The sequence below is a fragment of the Bos indicus x Bos taurus genome, chromosome 8 (assembly GCF_003369695.1).
Source record: "Bos indicus x Bos taurus breed Angus x Brahman F1 hybrid chromosome 8, Bos_hybrid_MaternalHap_v2.0, whole genome shotgun sequence".
Classification (NCBI taxonomy): domain Eukaryota; kingdom Metazoa; phylum Chordata; class Mammalia; order Artiodactyla; family Bovidae; genus Bos; species Bos indicus x Bos taurus.
In genome coordinates this window covers 5,061,827-5,082,359 of record NC_040083.1, presented here as the reverse complement: position 1 = coordinate 5,082,359, position 20,533 = coordinate 5,061,827, and the positions used below count along the sequence as shown (strand labels likewise).

The 20,533-nt window shown below is 42.8% G+C and overlaps 1 protein-coding gene across 1 annotated transcript in view; it reads right to left on the bottom strand.

Annotated features, from left to right (window-relative positions):
- The window catches only part of GALNTL6 (polypeptide N-acetylgalactosaminyltransferase like 6), a 1,496,983-nt gene that overhangs the window by 214,711 nt on the left and 1,261,739 nt on the right, over positions 1-20,533 (bottom strand). Inside the window, exon 6 of the mRNA XM_027548944.1 lies at positions 19,926-20,109. Coding sequence (XP_027404745.1) covers positions 19,926-20,109 — 184 coding nt within the window. The remainder of the gene's footprint in view (positions 1-19,925; positions 20,110-20,533) is intronic.

Genomic DNA, 20,533 nt, shown 5'->3' with positions numbered 1-20,533 from the left:
AAGACCATCAGTCCACTGCCCACTGAGTCCCTGGTGAAGACTCTAGTTTTCATCATTTTTTCCACTAAAAACACTCAAGGCTTCATCTCAACAGCACATGTGAGGTTTACTTTTCTTCACTAAACTTCAGATCTATGCATGTTCCCCAGTCTGTGATGCTTGTCTACCCTGCAGTTCTAGGACCATGACCCCTACCAAGTTCATGGCCCCCTCCAGCCCTTCTCTCCAGTGGCCTCCAGGCAGTTCTCTTACTGCCCCCTGCTACCCTAGGTTCCAGTTGGCATCTGGAACTTTGACAGCCCTGTTCTCTTAAAGCATCTCAATGCTTGTTAGAAATAGACATGACTGGAAGGATCGATATCATTACGTTATTATGAACCAGCCTCCTGTGGGAGATGCTTCTTTCCCTGGATTGTGGTTTTTCAAATGATTTTCATAATCATTCATAATGTAAAGGATTCCAGGAAGGCCTTCCACTCCCAGATGTATTTTTTTTTTTGAACATGATTTTTATCAGCTCTCTTCTATGTGCAGAATAAAGACCTTCTGAAGTCCAGTCTCAACCACAATTTATTTATTTCTTTTTATCTGCTACCACACCCCTGTAAGAATTGCCTCTCTGCTCAGACTAGTCTGGGGTTGATGTCCTCCAAATATCTGTGCTGCAAAATTTTCCTTGACTGTTTCCCACTTCTGAAAAACTGTCACCTCTTCTTCAAGCACACACAGCCCTCCCTGCTGGACCACACATTCTCCTGAACTTAAATATTTATTGCATTCATTGAATAAATATTTATTAGGCACCTATCATGGGTAGGTACTAGATTCCAGTGATGAAGAAATTGAATGAAACAGTCCTCCCTGCCCTTATTCTAGTATCAGGGTTAGCAGTGATAAGAAGTAGGGGAAAAAGGACTTGTCAACTTGGGAAGGGAAGGAAATAGGAATGCAAAGTGGAAGCCTCAGGTGAGAAAATGAAGCTAGAAGCACCCAGGTCTTGGGTCTATATTCCTGTTCACTGTGAAGGCAAGAGGAAGTTGGGTGAATGGTGGAGTCTGTTAATTCTCCTGGCTCTGGTGCAGCGTCCTCACAGGTAGAGTAAATGTTGCTGAACCTAGGATTCTAGGAAAGGGGGACGTTCATAGAGGTTCCTCCTTAGCTGAATGCTCTGTGTGTGTGTATGTTAGTCACTCAGTCGTGTCTGACTCTTTGCAACCCCATGGACTGTAGCTCACCAGGCTCCTTTGTCCATGGAATTCTCCAGGAAAGAATACTGGAGTGGGTTGCCATTTCCTTCCCCAGGGGATCTTCCCAACCCAGGGATTGAACCCAGGTCTCCTGCATGGCAGGTAAATTCTTTACCATCTGAGCCACCAAGGAAGCCCTAGTTGAATGCTGGCAGAACCAGAAAGGGGAATAGGGAACCAGAAATAGGAGATCTGGACTTCATGTGATTAGATCATGAGCACAGAGCCCATAAGTGTCCAGAGAAGGGGAGATTGTAGGTAGAATCAAGTCACACATCAGGGTTGGGGCAAGAAAGCAGAAATTCGTCATCATAATGAAACAGAAAGATGGATTCAGGACTCCAGTTTGAGAAGCTGAGCAAAGTGGTTAGTGGTTGAACGAACAGGCAGATGAACAGCAAAAGGCAACAGTCCAAGTCTGTGTGCTCCTCAATTCTTCAGTACATTGGAAGCCGGTGCTATGTTTTAAGCCATGCAGGTTTATCGGCCACTTTATGGCCCTGGAGGTTGAGAGTTGGTTGGCCGATTTGCCCAAAGGTGCTTGAAATGAGGAATTCAGTCTGCAGCCTGGCTATGGTGGGACTAACCAACCTGCAAGACCAGGGGTGAGAGTCAGAGTCCAAGGATTAAGAGGAGATAATACCAAGGAAACTCACAGTGAGGATGTTTCTGAGCTCCACTGGGGCCGTGGTCCTGAGTGACTGCTGAACAGGGACAAGAATCCATCTCAGGCTAGAGGAATGGGTGCCATCTCCTTTCAAAACTGTAAAGTCTACCTGGTCTCCTGTGACTTGGCAGACTCCTCTGCCACATTGTGTCCGACTTTTCACAATCCAATGGATTAAAGCACTCCAGGCTTCCCTGTCCCTCACCATCTCCTGGAGTTTGCTCAGGTTTGTGTCCATTGAATCAGTGATGCCATCCAACCATCTCACTCATCCTCTGTCATTCTCTTCTTCCCTCAATCCTTCCCAGCATCAAGGTCTTTTCCAATGGTCATCTCTTCACATCAGATGGCCAAAGTATTGGAGCTTCAGCATCTGTCCTTCCAATGAGTATTTTGGGTTGATTTCCTTTAAGATTGACTGATTTGATCTCCTTGCAGTCTAAGGGAATCTCAAGAGTCTTCTCCAGCAACACAGTTCAAAAGCATCAATTCTTCGGTGCCCTGCCATCTTTATTGTGCGGCTCTCACATCCGTACGTGACTACTGCAAAGACCATAGCCTTGACTAGACAGACAGTTATCAGCAAAGTGATGTCTTTGCTTTTTAACTCACAGGCTAGGTTTGTCCTAGCTTTCCTGCCAAGAAGCGGTTGTCTAATCTCATGGCTGCAGTCCTGTGACTGAGTGACCCTAAGGGTAGTCATGCAGAAACAGGTAAGGGTTCAGCTTGTGGTCAGAGATCAGAAAGAGGGCCTCAAAGCTGGAGGCCCTCAGGAACCTGGAGACTCCAGGGAGCAGGACACAGGGAAGAACACGGGGGTGTCACAGACTGAGGGGAGGCAGGGACTGTTAATTCAGGAGTCTAATTTTATTCTGGTTGCTGGAAGAGAGAAAAAAATCATAGGGAACATCTTGCTTGGATAAAGGTCACTCCCCCAGGGAAGGAGAAAGAAATAGTCCTTTCTGGTGAACAGATCCTGACCAGGGAAACATGTTCTCAGGAGCCCTTGGTGTGAATTTGTATCAAATGGCTATGTTCTCCAAGACCTAGCACTGGGGCAGCAGAGACCCCAGAGAAGGGGCAACGGGGAGCGATCTTCAGGGGCACAGATGGACCATTAGCAGGTTTGCTTTGCCACACCCCTGCCCATGTTACAGCCTTTCGCTTTCCATTATAAAACTCTCCTGTGGGGTTTCATTTGGGGCCTTGAGGGACATTGATTTCATTCAATGTTTTGACTAAGTTTTTAAGACCCTGAGTCATTTCTATTTTTTTATTGTCACCCTCTGTAGAGTAGGACACCATTTAGAAATTTGACAGTATTTTTCCTGTCCTTTTGCGGTTGTCAAATATTGAATTAGGTCTCATTATAAACGGAGTAGAAGCTGTCGTTGCTGACATTTTCCTTCATTAGGAAGATACTGAAAGCTGACATTTTTAACCTATCAGCTCCAGTCAGTCTGCAGATAAGACACGGTGTGGGAACAAGGCCGTCTGCCTCCATTCCTGCTGTCATTACAGACTCACCGGGAATCATTCATTGATAAAGTGGCTTCACGTAATGGGTCTCTTCCAGAGAGAGGAGGCAAAAAGCATCCATTAACTCTAGGATTTAAAGTCTGAATGAATGAAAGAAGGCATTGATTTGACTCCTGTGAGATTATTGATTAACTCAGATTTGAAACCTGAATGAATGAAGAGAAGACATTGATTTGAATCCTGGTTTTGCCCCTCAAGAGTTAGTTAATTTCGTTGGTTCTCTCTTTATTTGCAAAATTTAAAAAGCAACAGTAACTCCTTTCCCGATACCAAAGGATTATTTGGGGAGTTAGGGAATCAATTAGATGATGTAGTGAAGTGCTTTACAAACGTTAGGTTTTGCTTTACCTATTACATAGGCTTAATGAGATAGGTTATTTGGTTTTTGATTAATTGAAGGATTCTGGAATCATTCAAAGGTCGGATGAGAACTGTGGTTGAGGTTTGGGGGAGGTAGAGTCCTGTTTCACTCCCACAGACCTCATCCATAGACTAAGTTGATGAACATATTTTATTTTTTTACAAAAAATTGGAATATAATTGCTTTACAATGTTGCATTGGTTTCTGCCTACAACATCATGAATCAGCCATAGGTATGCATATATCCCTTCCCTCTGGGGCCTCCTCCCGCCTCCACACCTGCCACCCCTCTCAGTCATCGCAGAGCACCGCGCTGAGCTCCTTCTGCTACACTGTAGGTCCCCGCTAGCTGTGTGTTTTACACTTGGTGGTGCGTATATGTCAGTGCTACCCTCTCCATTCATCCCCCTCTCTCCTTCCCACTCTGTGTCCACAGGTCCAGATGAATATACTTTCTAACCCAATCCCTTCCAAAGTTTGTGACTACTGTTTCAAAACCCTGATCACAGGGAATTATATGTTTAAAGATTGAGGCCAAGGCAGCTAATGCTGTGGTAGTTTATATGTGTTAATATCCCTGGCTGGCTCAAATGGTAAAAATCCACCTGTGATGCAAGAAACCAGGTTTGATCCCTGGGTCAGGAAGATCCCCTGGAGAAGGGAATGGCATCCCACTCCAGTATTCTTGCCTTGAAAATTCCATGAACAGAGGAGTGTGCAGGCTACCGTCCATGGGGTTGCAAGGAGTCAGATACAACTGACCAACTAACACTTTGTATGTATTAATAGCATTTTGGTTTTTGAAGAAAAGGGGGGCAAAGTTTGGAAGCAATTGCTTGAAGGTCACAGCAAAACCCATGAGGTATATTGACTTAGGTTGAGAAGTAGAATATGAACAAAGTTCTCCCACCTACCAGACAGATACTCCATGGTTTACAGGTAAGCCAAGGTGCTGGACTGTGAGAAACAAAGGAGGTGAACAATGCTCAGTGCAACTCAAAGGTGAAAGTAGAGGGACACAGCCACTTGTCCTTCTTGCTTTCTGTGCTACATTAAATCCAATCTCCTTTTCCACAAGGGGAGCCAACTGCATTTCTTGTTGTTTTTCAGGTGCTAAATTGTATCCGACTCATTGTGACCCCATGGACTGCATGCAGCACGCCAGGCTTCCCTGTCCTTCATGATCTCCCAGACTTTACTCAAACTCATGTCCATTGAGTCAGTGATGCCATCCAACCATCTCATCCTCTGCCACCACCTTCTCCTCCTGCCTTCAGTCTTTCCCAACATCAGAGTCTTTTCCAGTGAGTCAGCTCTTTACATCAGGTGGCCAAAGTATTGGAGCTTCAGCTTCAGCATCAGTCCTTCCAGTGAATATTTGTTGATTTCATTGGAAGGGTTGATTTCCTTTAGGATTAACTGGTTTGATCTCCTTGCTTTCCAAGGGACTCTCAAGAGTCTTCACTAACACCACAGTTCAAAAGCATCAATTCTTCGGCACTCAGCCTTCTTTATGGTCCATTTCTCACATGCATACATGACTACTGGAAAAACCATAGCTTTGGCTATAGGGACATTTGCCAGCAAAGTGACGTCTCTGCTTTTTAATATGCTCTCTGAGTTTGTCATAGCTTTTCCTTCAAGGAAGACTAATGTTGATTAAATTCAGGATGACCAATATTGGGTCAAAACTCACTTGGAAAGAGTTTTGAGTAAAAGCGAGTGCTCTCAAATTCTAAGCTAAGGTACAGCTCAGTCCCCCCTGGGATTGACCCAAGTGGGATATTAACATTTTGAATGTCAGTCAATGTAATCAGTAAGGTGCCGATGACAGCTAGTTCCTTCTGGGCACCTAGCAATTCGACTGCAGTCTGTTGTTCTCTTCTTGGCTGCAGAAATAAGGCAAAGCTCCCATGCCCACCAAGGAGAAAGAGCCCCTCTTGCTCTCTGACAGTTAGCCCTAGCTTGGGCCCATGTCCTTCTGAGGAGACAGTCAGCCAGATCTCACCCCACGCACACCCCTCCACTGGGCACCCCTGTGACACCACAGTCCGTCTGGGTGAGGTGACCTGCAGGGATTTTGTTTAACTCAGTGTGTTGAGCACATCTGGAGAAAAGACTTGTGAGAGGATTGGTGATGGTTAGTACTGCTGTCAGCTTGGTGGTGGTCATTTATCTGCTCGCAGTGCTATTTGAGCAAGAAGTGATTGTCTTCTCTGAAAATGCTTTCTTCTATTTGATTACTTCTTAAACACTGGAGTATAAACCTTCTCTGAGTGGAAAGGGAGGTGGAAATTTCCACGGGCTAGTGGTAACCCTTACATCTGGGTTCTTATTCCAATTTCTTATAAACTTTAGAAAATGACCTCTTGAGCCCGAGTTACCTCATTTGTAAAAATGCAGACAGTATCATTTATTAGACTTAGACTGTTTATTTATTTAACTGCGCCGAGTCTTGGCTGTGGCATGCAGGATCTTTAGTTGCGGCGTGTGGGGTATAGTTCCTTGACCGGGGATGGAACTTAGGCCCCCTGCATTGGGAACGTGGAGTGCACCAGGGAGGTTCCTTAATATGCATTTAACAACTCTAAATTTTCTCCTCACGGTGGTGGTGTGGATGAAAGAAAGAAGTGCAGACTGGGGAGTCCATAAGCCCAGATTATAGTAATAAATGCTAAATTGATCAGTTGTGACACTGGAAGAGTCGCATAGACTCTCTAGTCTGGATTTCTTGTATAAAAACAAGAGGTGTTCTTTTTGATGATGGCCATTCTGACAGGTGTGAAGTGATATCTCACTGTGGTTTTGATTTGCATTTCTCTGTTAATTAGCCATGTTGAGCATCTTTTCATCTGCCTGTTGGGCATCTGCATTTCCTCTTTGAAAAATTGTCTATTCAGTTCTCCTACCCATATTTAATTGGGTTGATTGTTTGTTTTGATGTTGAGTTGTATGAGCTGTTTATGTATGTTGGATATTAATCCCTTATTGCCATATCATTTGCAAATATTTTCTCCTTTTCAGTAGGTTGTCTTTTCATTCTGTTGATGGTTTCCTTTGCTGTGCAAAAGGTTTTAAGTTTAATTTGGTCTCATTTAAAAAGTTTTTGCTTTTATTTCTTTTGCTTTGGGAGTTGTATTCAAAGAAACATTGCTGTGATTTGTAGCAAAGAATGTTCTGCTTATGTTTCCCTCTAGGAATTTTATGGTTTCTGGTCTTATATTTAATCTAATCTTTAACACATTTTGAGTTTACATATGTTGGTGAGGATGTGGAAAAAAGAAAACCCTTGTACTCTGTTGGTGGGAATGTAAATTGGTGCAGACACTGCAGAAAACAGTATGGAATTCTCTCCAAAAACTAAAAATAGAACTTTCATATGCTCTAGCAACCCATTTCTAAGTATATATCCAACCCCCACCCCCACCCACCCCGCCAAATGCTAGTTTGAAAAGATATATGCACCCTGGTGTTCACAGCAGCATCATTTATAATCACCAAGATGTGGAAGCAACCTGAGTACCCATCAGCAGATGAATGGGTAAAGACGATGGGGTACATCACACAATGGAATATTACTCAGTCATAGAAAGAATGAAATTTTGCCATTTGTAGCATCCTGGATGGACTTGGAGGATATTACGATAAACCAGAAACAGACAAATACCATATGGTATCACCCATGTACAGACTCTAAAAACTACAACTAGCGAATGAATATGACAGGAAAGAAGCAGACTTACAGACACAGAGACCCAACTAGTGTTTACCAGGGGGGAGAAGGGAAGGGAGGAGGGGCAGTACAGGGGCAGGAGAGTAAGAGGTATGGACTGGTGGGTGTAAATTAAGCCACAAGGGTATGTTGAACAACGTGGGAAATCTAGCCAATATTTTATAATAACTGTAAATGGAGTATAACCTTTAAAACCTGAATCGCTATATTGTACACCCATAACTTAAAATCCCATGGATGGAAGAGCCTGGTGGGCTGCAGTCCATGGGATCGCTAAGAGTCAGACACGACTGAGCGACTTCACTTTGACTTTTCACTTTCATGCATTGGAGAAGGAAATGGCAACCCACTCCAGTGTTCTTGCCTGGAGAATCCCAGGGACGGTGGAGCCTAGTGGGCTGCCGTCTATGGGGTTGCACAGAGTCAGAAATGACTGAAGTGACTTAGCAGCAGCAGCAACTTATACAAAGAATCTGCCTACAATGCTAGAGACCTGGGTTTGATCCTTGGGTGAGGAAGATCCCCTGGAGAAGGAAATGGCAACCCACTCCAGTATTCTTGCCTGGGAAATCCCATGGACAGAGGAGCCTAGTGGGCTACAGTCTATGATGTCACAAAGAGTTGGACATGATTAAGCACACACACAAGATGAGAATATACTTCAATTTAAAAAAATAAAGACTTGACAGAATACAATAAAATTATATAAAGCAATTATACTTCAATTAAAAATAAATTAATTTAAAAAATTCAAGACAAACAAAAATAAATAAAATAAGAAGACTTTCCTGGTGGCTCAGTGGTATCGGCCTACAATGCAGGAAATGTGGATTCAATCCCTGTGTATGGAAGATCCCCTGGAGAAGGAAATGGCACCCCACTCCAGTATTCTTGCCTGAAGAATCCCATGGACAGAGGAGCGTGGCGGGCTATAGTCCATGGGGTCTCAAGCAGTCAGACACAACTTAGTGACTAAACAACAGCAAATGTACTTCAGTGAACAAAAATAAGACAAGAGCTAGTACTGTCTCTAAGGTTTCTTCTAGCTTGGTGGACTCATGATTACTGGCACTTTGTGTGCATGTGTGTGTGAATCAATTGCGAAGTTAAATTTAGCACAAGAATGTCTTTGTTACCCAAGGGGTACTACCTTTCACGTGGTGTTTGCATCCGTACTTCATGGCACCCTGTATGGGAGAGGTAGTCAGTGAGTTCCCAGGGATCTGCTCTCTGTCCCTTGGAAGAACAGACGGAGATCCTGGTGGTCTTTAGAAGTCTCTCTACTCCCATGTCAGAGGGTTACAGCTCCCTTTAATTGTGAGGAGAATCTTATCCCTTTGAGCATGCCCTGAGCTTCCCAGCTCTGGGCTGCAGGACCAGCTCGTGAGGATCTGTGTTTGGTGCTTACACCCCAGGGGATCTGCGGTATTTGAAGTGCCAACCTTGAGGTGCCTACCAACGAGTCATGGCCTTTGCTGTTTGTGTCCTGAAGTATCTCTAAGCCAGGTGGCTGGTGGAGGAGGCACTGATTTCAAATTGATGTGTTTGCGGACATAGGGACTTTTGAGAGAATAAATGGACATTTGTATCCTGGGGACTTCCCCAGTGGCTCAGTGGTAAAGAATCCACCTGCAGTGCAGGAGATATCGGTTTGATCTCTGGGTTGGAAAGATCTCCTGGAGAAGGACATGCAACCTACTCCAGTATTCTCGACTGGAAAGCCCATTGCCTGGGGTTGCAAAAGAGTTGGACTTGACGGGGTGACTCAACAGCAACAACATCAGTCCTGTGAAGCTTTTTTACTCCCAGGGACAGATACTGTAATTTTAAAAATTTTAGAAATTAGTGGTATGTAAAGATGGAAAATAGAGAACGTCAGTCCTGGCTAATGATGGGGTACAAGAAATACATTTACAATGTTCAAAACTCTTTGTTTCAGAAGCCTCTGGGGAATTGTTGGAGATCTGTCTGTAGAAGACTGGCAGAGTAAAAGTAATTGCTCTAAAACTGAAAGACAGAATAGAGGTGGATTCTGAAATACACAGCAAAACTGCAAAATTGAATGGACTCTGAGCTGACTGTGAGTGCTTACTCCAAGGAAGCATGATCTCAGGAAACCAGTGTGGATTTCCTAGAAATTAACTTTGTTCTTATGGTCGACAGACTCATATATTAGGGCCCGAGTACCTGACACATTAGGGGATGCAAAAAGACAACTCATTGGAAAAGACCCTGATGCTGGAAAAGAGTGAAGGCAAAAGGGGAAGGGGCTGACAGAGGGTGAGGTGATTGGATGGCATCACTGACTCAATGGACATGAGTTTGAGTAAACTCTGGGAGACAGTGGAGGACAGAGGAGCCTGGCGTGCTGACGTCTTTGGGGTCACAAAGAGTCGGACATGACTGAGTGACTGATCAACAACAAAGTTTACTCAGAGAAACTGGATATATGACCTGTCCTTACTATCTTGCTTAAAATTATTTTGGTATTTAGAATGGACGGTAAATGTGTTCCCAGAAACAATTCTGTGATTCAGTTCAGTTCAGTCGCTCAGTCGTGTCGGACTCTTTGCGACCCCATGAAATGCAGCACGCCAGGCCTCCCTGTCCATCACCAACTCCTGGAGTTCACTGAGACTCATGTCCATCGAGTCAGTGATGCCATCCAGCCATCTCATCCTGTGTTGTCCCCTTCTCCTCCTGCCCCCAATCCCTCCCAGCATCAGAGTCTTTTCCAATAAGTTAACTCATTATCTTATAATATATTGCAAAGAGTTGGACATGACGTAGCAACTGAACAACAAGAACAACATTGTCCTAATTCTGTGTATATGATTTTGATTCCGATTTTTTTTCTGAAACCTTGCTTCATGAGAGATTAGCCACAGCCCTTGGGAGCAATAAACATCCTGCATTGCAAACCTCCTTTTGCCATCTCACAGAATCTCCATAAATCTCGGTTGCAGTGAAGGCATCTCTTATTTTATCTATGAAGTGACTATTTCAAGAACATTTTTACAGCAGTCATCATTATTAGTCCTTTGTCCAATTCCCCCAGTTAGGAGAAGAAGAAATTAATATGCAATGTTGATATTTCTATTTTGCATTTAGGGCTTCCCTAGTGAATCAGTGGAAAAGAATCTGCCTGCTAATGCAAGAGACGTGGGTTCAATCCTTGGGTCAAGACGATCCCTTGGAGGAGGAAATGTCAGTCGACTCCAGTATTCTTGCCTGGGAAATCCCATGGACAGAGGAGCCTGGCGGGCTACAGTCCACAGGGTCCCGAAAGAATGAGACACAAATTAGCCACCGAACAGCAACAAGAATCACCTGACGTATTGGGTGGAATATTTTACATCATCCTTGTGAACAGGTTGGAGAAATATGAGTTTATAAAAACAGAGCATTTACATGAATCAGCATGAACTTTCAAGGATTCTGGAGGACTGGGAAGATATGAAGATAAAATTGGAGATATTTTGCCTGGAGATGAAAACAGTTTCTTTTTTCCCCCTTTGGAGGGCTAGGCATGAATGGTTGTTCAGTTGCTCAGTCGTGTCCAACTCTTTGCGACCCCATGGACTGGAGTACACCAGGCTCCCCATTCCTTCCCCATCTCCTGGAGCTTGCTCAAACTCATGTCCATCAAGTCAGTGATGCCATCCAACCATCTTGTCCTCTGTTGTTCCTTTCTCCTCCTGCCTTCAATCTTTTTCCTGCATCAGGGTCTTTTCCAGTGAATCTGCTCTTTGCATCAGGTGGCCAAAGTATTGGAGCTTCAGCATCAGTCCTTCCAGGGCATATTCAGAGTTGACTTCTTTAGGATTGATTGCTTTGATCTCCTTGCAGTCCAAAGGGACTCTCAAGAGTCTTCTCCAACACCACAGTTCAAAAGCATCAATTCTTCAGCTCTCAGCATTCGTTATGGTCCAACTCTCACACCCACACATGACGACTGGAAAAACCATAGCTTTGACTGTATGGACCTTTGCAGGCAAAGTAATGAAAACAGTATGAACAGGCATGAATGGTAGCTGTTTGCAAATATTTGTTTAACAGGTATGTCACTGGAGAGGAATTAGACGTTTCCTATGTCTCAAGTGGGACAGTTTTGGCTGAGGGAGGCAGATTTTCTTAATCCAAGGGAAAAGGTTTGTGTCAATCAGTCTAATGGAAGGGACAGGCTTTTGAGGTAGTCAATATGACTTCTTTGATGAGTTCAAAAAGAGGCTGGTGTTCTGTTTGGGACATTGTCTAGAGCTGCATGCAATAAAGGTACGTTGGATAAAACAATTTCTTCTGGTCCTTTCTAAACCTTTAGATGCTGAGATATCTGAGATATTGAATAAATGTTAGAGGTCAGAAAGCAGATGGATGTCTTTCCCTTTGTCACCACGACTAAAGGAGTATATTATGTTCTGTCACAAGAAACGGCTTCAATTCCTAAGTCCCTGCGTTAGAGATAAGCCAGGAATGAGGAAATCTGCTAAAAGCCATGATAGCAAGAATTACCTAAGAGCTAAGAGCATTATGTCTTGATGTAAGCCACCAGGGAAGGAAAATATTTCATTTGTTTAAAAAGACAACAATATTTATCAAATATGTCCAATCTAATCAGAATTGTGACTGACAGATAATTTAAACTGTGAATATTGCATTGTCCTCATATTCTAGGAGCAGTTTGTCTGAAAACTAGATCACTTTTTCTAATATAAATAATTTTTTCCCCCTTAGAGCTCAAAGTTATCCATGAGTTTTCCTTTTCCTTCCTAGTTAGATTGTAGAAGTTCTTGAGTCTCAGTTTAGAGAGTTGATAGATTTTGAACTCTTCTGACTGCATCAGTTCAGTTCAGTTGCTCAGTTGTGTCCGACTCTTTGTGACTCCATGGATTGCAGCATGCCAGGCCTCCCTGTCCATAACCAATTCCCAGAGTTCACTCAAACTCACGTCCATCGAGTCAGTGATGCCATCCAGCCATCTCATCCTCTGTCGTCCCCTTTTCCTCCTGCCCCCAGTCCCTGCCAGCATCAGAGTCTTTTCCAATGAGTCAACTCTTTGCATGAGGTAGCCAAAGTATTGGAGTTTCAGCTTTAGCATCAGTCCTGCCAAAGAACACCCAGGACTCCTCTCCTTTACAATGGACTGGTTGGATCTCCTTGCAGTCCAAGGGACTCTCAAGAGTCTTCTCAAACACCACAGTTCAAAAGCATCAATTCTTCAGTGCTCAGCTTTCTTCACAGTCCACCTCTCACATCCATACGTGACCACTGGGAAAAACCTTGACTAGATGGACTTTTGTTGGCAAAGTAATGTCACTGTTTTTCAATATGCTATCTAGGGTGGTCATAACTTTCCTTTCAAGGAGTAAGCGTCTTTTAATTTCATGGCTGCAGTCACCATCTACAGTGATTTTGGAGCCCCCCAAAATAAAGTCTGACACTGTTTCCACTGTTTCCCCATCTATTTCCCATGAAGTGATGGGACCAGATGCCATGATCTTAGTTTTCTGAATGTTGAGCTTTAATCCAACTTTTTCACTCTCCTCTTTTACTTTCATCAAGAGGCTCTTTAGTTCTTCTTCACTTTCTGCCATAAGGGTGGTGTCATCTGCATATCTGAGGTTATTGATATTTCTCCTGTCAGTCTTGATTCCAGCTTGTGCTTCTTCCAACCCAGAGTTTCTCATGATGTACTCTGCATGTAAGTTAAATAAGCAGGGTGACAATCTACAGCCTTGACGTACTCCTTTTCCTATTTGGAACCAGTCTGTTGTTCCATGTCCAGTTCTAACAGTTGCTTCCTGACCTGAATGCAGGTTTCTCAAGAGGCAGATCGGGTGGTCTGGTATTCCCATCTCTTTCAGAATTTTCCACAGTTTATTGTGATCCACACAGTCAAAGGCTTTGGCATAGTGAATAAAGCAGAAATAGATGTTTTTCTGGAACTCTTGTTTTTTCGATGATCCAGCGGATATTGGCAATTTGGTCTCTGGTTCCTCTGCCTTTTCTAAAACCAGCTTGAACATCTGGAAGTTCATGGTTCATGCATTGCTGAAGCCTGGCTTGGAGAATTTTGAGCATTACTTTACTAGTGTGTGAGATGAGTGCAATTGTGTGGTAGTTTGAGCATTCTTTGGCATTGCCTTTCTTTGGGATTGGAATGAAAACTGACCTTTTCCAGTCCTGTGGCCACTTCTGAGTTTTGCAAATTTACTGGCATATTGAGTGCAGTACTTTCACAGCATTGTCTTTCAGGATTTGAAATAGCTCAACTGGAATTCCATCACCTCCACTAACTTTGTTCGTAGTGATGCTTTCTAAGGCCCACTTGACTTCACGTTCCAGGATGTCTGGCTCTAGGTGAGTGATCACACTATGGTGATTATCTGGGTCATGAAGATCTTTTTTGTACAGTTCTTCTGTGTATTCTTGCCACCTCTTCTTAATATCTTCTGCTTCTGTTAGCTCCCTATCATTTCTGTCCTTTATCGAGCCTATCTTTGCATGAAATGTTCCCTTGGTATCTCTAATTTTCTGGAAGAGATCTCTAGTCTTTCCCATTCTGTTGTTTCCCTCTATTTCTTTGCACTGATCGCAGAGGAAGGCTTTCTTATGTCTCCTTGCTATTCTTTGGAACTCTGCATTCAGATGCTTATATCTTTACCTTTTTTTCCACAGCTATTTGTAAGGCCTCCTCAGACAGCCATTTGGCTTTTTTGCATTTCTTTTCCATGGGGATGGTCTCGATCCCTGTCTCCTGTACAATGTCACGAACCTCCGTCCATAGTTCATCAGGCACTCTATCTATCAGATCTAGTCCCTTAAATCTATTTCTCACTTCCACTGTATAATTATAAGGGGTTTGATTTAGGTCATACCTGAATGGTCTAGTGGTTTTCCCTACTTTCTTCAATTTAAGTCTGAATTTGACAATAAGGAGTTCAAGATCTGAGCCACAGTCAGCTCCCAGACTTGTTTTTGCTGACTGTATAGAGCTTCTCCATCTTTGGCTGCTGTGCCAAAGAATATAATCAATCTGATTTCGGTGTTGGCCATCTGGTGATGTCCATGTATAGAGTCTTCTCTTGTGTTGTTGGAAGAGGGTGTTTACTATGACCAGTGCGTTTCTCCTGGCAAAACTATATTAGCTTTTGCCCTGCTTCATTCTGTATTCCAAGGCCAAATTTGCCTATTACCCCAGGTGATTCTTGACTTCCTACTTTTGCATTCCAGTCCCTTATAATGAAAAGGACATCTTTTTTCATAACCTATATTAATAAATACCATTTATACCATGACCCAGAATCATATATGCATTACACAAAATCACATATCTGAGACAATCCCTATACTTATGTACTGATATAATACTCTGAAATTTTCAATTCAGTTCAGTTAATTCATTGTTAAATACTGTTCATGCCACAGTAATTTCACATGATTTACAGGTTGAAAAATACCACTGCAATTGCTAGTTGGAGAAGACTCCAGTAATGGTAGAATCAGTGAGAGAATTCAGATATTGTCATTTAGGAAATTTCATCCACTTATTCAGAAGATAAGCTTTGCATATATTTTATCAGAAAGGTCTTGGAATTTGAACTGCATTTCCATCTAACTCTTCAGTTCCTTTCTTCCTGACTTTTCTGCCTGTCTCCACTGACCCCCGTCCCCAGTAAATCCTCACAGTAGCCAACAGAAAACATGAAAGACTTGAGAGATGTGTAGATAGACCATGTTTCTTCTGTATGTCTTAAAGCTTTTACATCTAGAGAAGGGAGTGTTTGCCGAAAGCATGTCTGTTTATTCATACATTCACTTGGCCACCGAGATAATGGGATTGCAGACACACTGCTCAGAGCTGCGTGGGTAACTAAGCATTTACTTATTATCAGGGAGGCAAATGCAGTTTCCAAGATCAAAGTGGACACTCCTAGAAGCTATGGTTATTGCAAAAGGATGAAGTGCCCTCCTTCCCAGGAATCAAAGCGACTTCAAGCAGAAAGGCGGGCTTACATTTGACAGAATCCCACTTTTGACAGGATGGCAACCATCTAAGTATGTGACAAGATCGAGAGTTATTTAATTCCAAAAGTTAGCAACTCTGCCAGCTCTGGGGTTAAGCAACAGGCCTGATACTGTCATGGCCATAGCTGGGGTCTGCCTAACGAAATTTTAATTGTCAGTGCAAGGACTGAGAATACTTTAAGAATTTTCACGAATTGAAATTCCTTTGGTAGTATCTTGATCCCATGTCTGCAGAAAGCAGGGGCCCCATTTGCTATTTCAGTGGAAGTAAAGTATTAATGAAATACATTATAACCCAACCATGATTACAGTATCTGTTGGAAAAGTCATCTCGGATGAATCCTTGCCCTGAACACAGCAACCTTGAGCGGTAGCAACTAGGCCATGGCTATTCTACCATCAGCGGCCATCTACCAAGAGTTCCCCTGTGTTTGTTGTTGTTGCTCAGTCAGTAAGTCATGGCCAACTCTTTGTGACCCCATGGACTGCAGCACACCAGGCTTCCCTGTCCTTCACTATCTCCCGGAGTCAGCTGAAACTCATATCCATTGAGTCAGTGATGCCATCCAACTATCCAACCACCTTATCCTCTGTCACCCCTTTCTCCTCCTGTCCTTGATCTTTCCCAGCATCAGGATCTTTTCCAATGAGTCAGTGCTTCGCATCAGGTGGCCAAAGTATTGGAGCTTCAGCTTCAGCATCCGTCCTTCCAATGAATATTCAGGGTTGATTTCCTTTAGGATCGACTTCTTTGATCTCTTTGCAGTCCAAGGGATTCTCAAATGTCTTCTCCAGCACAGTTTGAAAGCATCAGTTCTTCCTGGCTCAGCCTTCTTTCTGGTTCAATTCTCACATCTGTACATGACCACTAGAAAAACCATAGCTTTGACTGTTTGGATCTTTGTTGACAAAATGATGCCTCTGCTTTTTAATATGCTGTCTAGGTTTGTCATAGCTTTTCTTCCAAGAAGAAAGCGTCTTTTAGGATCCACTGTGTTAAAGGGTTTAATTTTTTTGGTATTCTCCCACACCCACTTGGCTTTGAAACCCAACCTAAGTCCTGTTGCTAAGACTTTCAGATGGTTATCTTCATGGACGTGTAAAGATCATCTCCTAGAAACTTCTTCTCTTGGATTACTGAAAAACTTCCCTGGTAGTTTTCAATATCCTTGAAATATTGGCTGGAGTATTTGGAAGAGTAACAAAGGGCTTCATTAATTCTTTTCCAAAACTAATAATTTAGGAGTCTGAAGAGGCGTCTTTCAGAAATTCTGGATACTTAATGAGTGTGCTTCATAGATATTACATTTCTATTACAATAGATAGCTTTTTTTAAAATAATAAAATTAGCTTTTTTTCAGGCTAATGTCTCTTGAGATCCCCCTTGTCCTCCCAAGAGCTTACCTTTCTAGAGACTGTTAGAATTAGAGGAACCATTTTCCTGACATTTATCAAATGTTTACTGTAATTTAAAGCTTGAGTGTCACAGAAGTCAGTTTTATACTTGTGAGTTTCTCTACTGCAAATGTTTATAGCCCATATTTTGATGAAAAGACAGTATTTATTTTTTTGATGTTAAATTGTGTGAGCTGTTTATATATTTTGGATATTAACCCCTTACTGGTCATATCACCTGCAAATATTTTATCCCATTCTGTTGGTTGTCTTTTCATTTTGTTGATTTTTTTTTTGCTGTGCAGAAAAACTTTTAAGTAGTTTCCATCTGTTTATCTTTGCTTTTATTTCCTTTGCTTTAGGAAATGGATCTAAAAAAAATTGCTGCGATTTATATCAAAGGGTGTTCTGCCTATGTTTTCCTCTAGGAATTTTATAGTCTACAGTTTTATAGTCTTACATTTAGGTTTTTAATCCATTTGAGTTTATTTATTTATTTGATATGGGCCATGTCTGTCTCTTATTATTAGCACTTACAAGCAGTGTGAAAACTGATCATAACAAATGTGAGATTTACCACATTAATTGTATTGCTTGCCTCAGGCATTACTAAGTATTTGCTTGTGAAGCTGGACACTACGAGTTCTTTATTTTGGCATTTATTGAGTTTATTTTTGTATATGGTTTTAGAGAATCATACAAATCAACATAAAAAAACCCCTAAATTTAAAAAGTGGGCAGAAGACCCTAATAAGCATTTCTCAACAGAGGAAATACAGATGGCCAACATACACATGTAAAGATGCTCAACATCACTAATTGTCAGGGAAATGCAAATTAAAACCACAGTGAGATATCACTTCATATCTGTCAGAGTGGCCATAATCAAAAAAGACCACGATTAACAAATGTTGACAAAGGTGTGGAGAAAAGCAAACGCTTGCTTGTACACCATTGGTGGGAATGTAAATTGGTACAGTCACTGCAGAAAGCTGTGTGGGGCTTTCTCAAAAAACTAAAAATAGAACTTCCACACGAACTGGCAGTTCCACTCCTGGGTATATATTAAAAACAAACAGGCAAACAAAAGCACCAATTGTCCAGTGTTCACAGCAGCATTATGTATAATAGCCAAGATATGGAAGCAACCTAAGTGTCCATCAATAGATAAATGGATCAAGAAGATGTATCCATGGTATGTGTATGTATATATATAGTAGATGCTCTACTCTGGATCTGTCATTTGGATTGAGTTCCCCAAGTTTAAGTTCTGGGAGCGGCTGCTCAGAAACATGACCTTCCTTTATACAGAAGCAGTTCCCAGCAGAGATGGAAAAAAGTAAAAGTGAAAGTGATAGTCACTAAGTCATCTCTGACTCTTTGCCACCCCTGGATGGTGGCCCACCAGGCTCCTCTGTCCATGGGATTTTTTTTTTTTTTCCAGGGAAGAGTACTGGAGTGGGTTGTCATTTCCTTCTCCAAGGGATCCTCAGGACCCAGGAATAGAACCCGAGTCTCCTGCATTGCAGGCAGATTCTTTACCGTCTGCATATTTCATATCATTCCCTTATACTGTAAACAAAAGTAGAGTAGTTCATTTAAATAATTCTTTAGGGCAGTGACCCCCAAGGTTTTTGGAACCATGGATTCATTTCATGAGAAACAACTTTTCCACAGACCCAGAAGAGGATAGTTTTGGGATGATTCAAGTGCATTACATTTATTGTACACTTTATTTCTGTTATTATTGTGATATATAATGAGACAATTATACAACTCACCATAAGGCAGAATCAGTGGGGACCTTGAGCTTGTTTTCCTGCAACTAGACAGTCCCATCTAGGGGTGACGGGAGACAGTGAGAGGCGAAGTATATGCTTATGTCCAGTCTACTCCGAATTGTCATTTGGTTGCTGTCCCTGCAGAAACCCTGCTTCACAAAGATAGGATTTTGGAAATGGTGCTTTTGTGGCAACCTAGAATATTCCACCTAGACTTTAATCCAGGAAGTATTGTGATCTGAAGTGGTGTCAAACATAGTTTTAAGGCCACCATCATTTGTGATCTCAGGTGGCAATGCTGGTGATGAGGAGCAGCTGTAAATACAGATGAAGCCTCCCTCACCTGCCCACTGCTCACCTCCTGCTGTGTGACCCAGTTCCTACCAGGTCATGAACCAGTATTCATTCCTGTCCCAGGGGCTGGGGACTCCCGCTTTAGGGAAAAGCACAAAGAACAGAGGAATTGATGCTTTCAAATTGTGGTGCTGGAGAAGACTCTTGAGAGTCCCTTGGACTGCAAGAAGATCAAAGCAGTCAATCCTAAAGGAAATCAACCCTGAATATTCATTGGAAGGACTAACACTGAAGCTGAAGCTCCAATACTTTGGCCACCCAATAAGAAGAGCCAACTCACTGGAAAAGACTCTGATGCTGGGAAAGATTGAGGGCAGGAGAAGGGGACAACAGAGAATGAGATGGTTGGATGGTGTCACCGACTCGATGGACATGAGTTTGAGCAAACTCTGGGAGATAGTGAGGGACAGAGGAGCCTGGTGTGCTGCAGTCCCTGGGGTCACAGAGTCTGGACAAGACTTAATGACTAGACAACAACAACAGGAAAGAAGAGAGGGAACTGAAAATGGAAAGAGAAGCTCTAAGAGAATATCTGAAAGGGGCTATGCCTCCCTTCTCTTTGCATTTGCTGTGAACTCTGCTTTTTCCTGATTCCACATTGCACATGCCCTCTCATGCTTAGAAAGTTGGAGAATGTACTCTGGCCACCTTATGATTTTTTATACCTTGTAAGTCTGACCTTTCCCCAATGTCTTGCATACCTTTGCCACCTGTTTTATTCCATTTCATTAGAGATAATTGTCCTGGTGCATCTCCAGTTGACACACACATGCCCCAGTCACCTACCGCCTCCCCATCAGGTCCCCAGGCTGCTACTCACTCGAAAGGGTCACTGGGGTCCGCCCGCTGCAGCTCTGGCGGGATGGGGATCCTCTTGTAATACATTTCCCAGTCAAAGGCACCACGCATGGCGTCCCCGGCTTGCGCCTCGTACCCAAAGTGATTGTGGTCGATGACGTCGATCATGGGGCAAACAATGGTCTTGTGGTTCAGTGCAATTTGGTCTGAAAAGCGGAAGCACAGAGCAGGACGTGATATGCCTGCTTAGGTCATCCCTCGCTTTTCTGCAAAAGCCCTTCCTCACCCATCGCCCTTGAAGCCTGGTTCCCTGTGGTCTTCAGAGCACTTTGCAATATCTCTGTATGCTGGGCGTGACGTGATGGGACCTTGATCAGGTGCAATTAGTGTTGTGGTGCTTACTTTTAAGAAAGTGATGTCCCAGAGAGACCTGGAGAAGTCCATTTAACTCTCCCTCTGTCACATTTCTGCTCTGACTTGTCCCCAATCTGTCATTTCATGGTGCCTCCACCATGCATGGGGTATAAACACTCCCTGTGTTCCTTTAAGCATGCGGCTAGAGCCTGCTGAGAGAATACTGGCCTGCTTTCTGGAGGGTCCAGGATGTAAATATTTAACTTCATGGTTTTT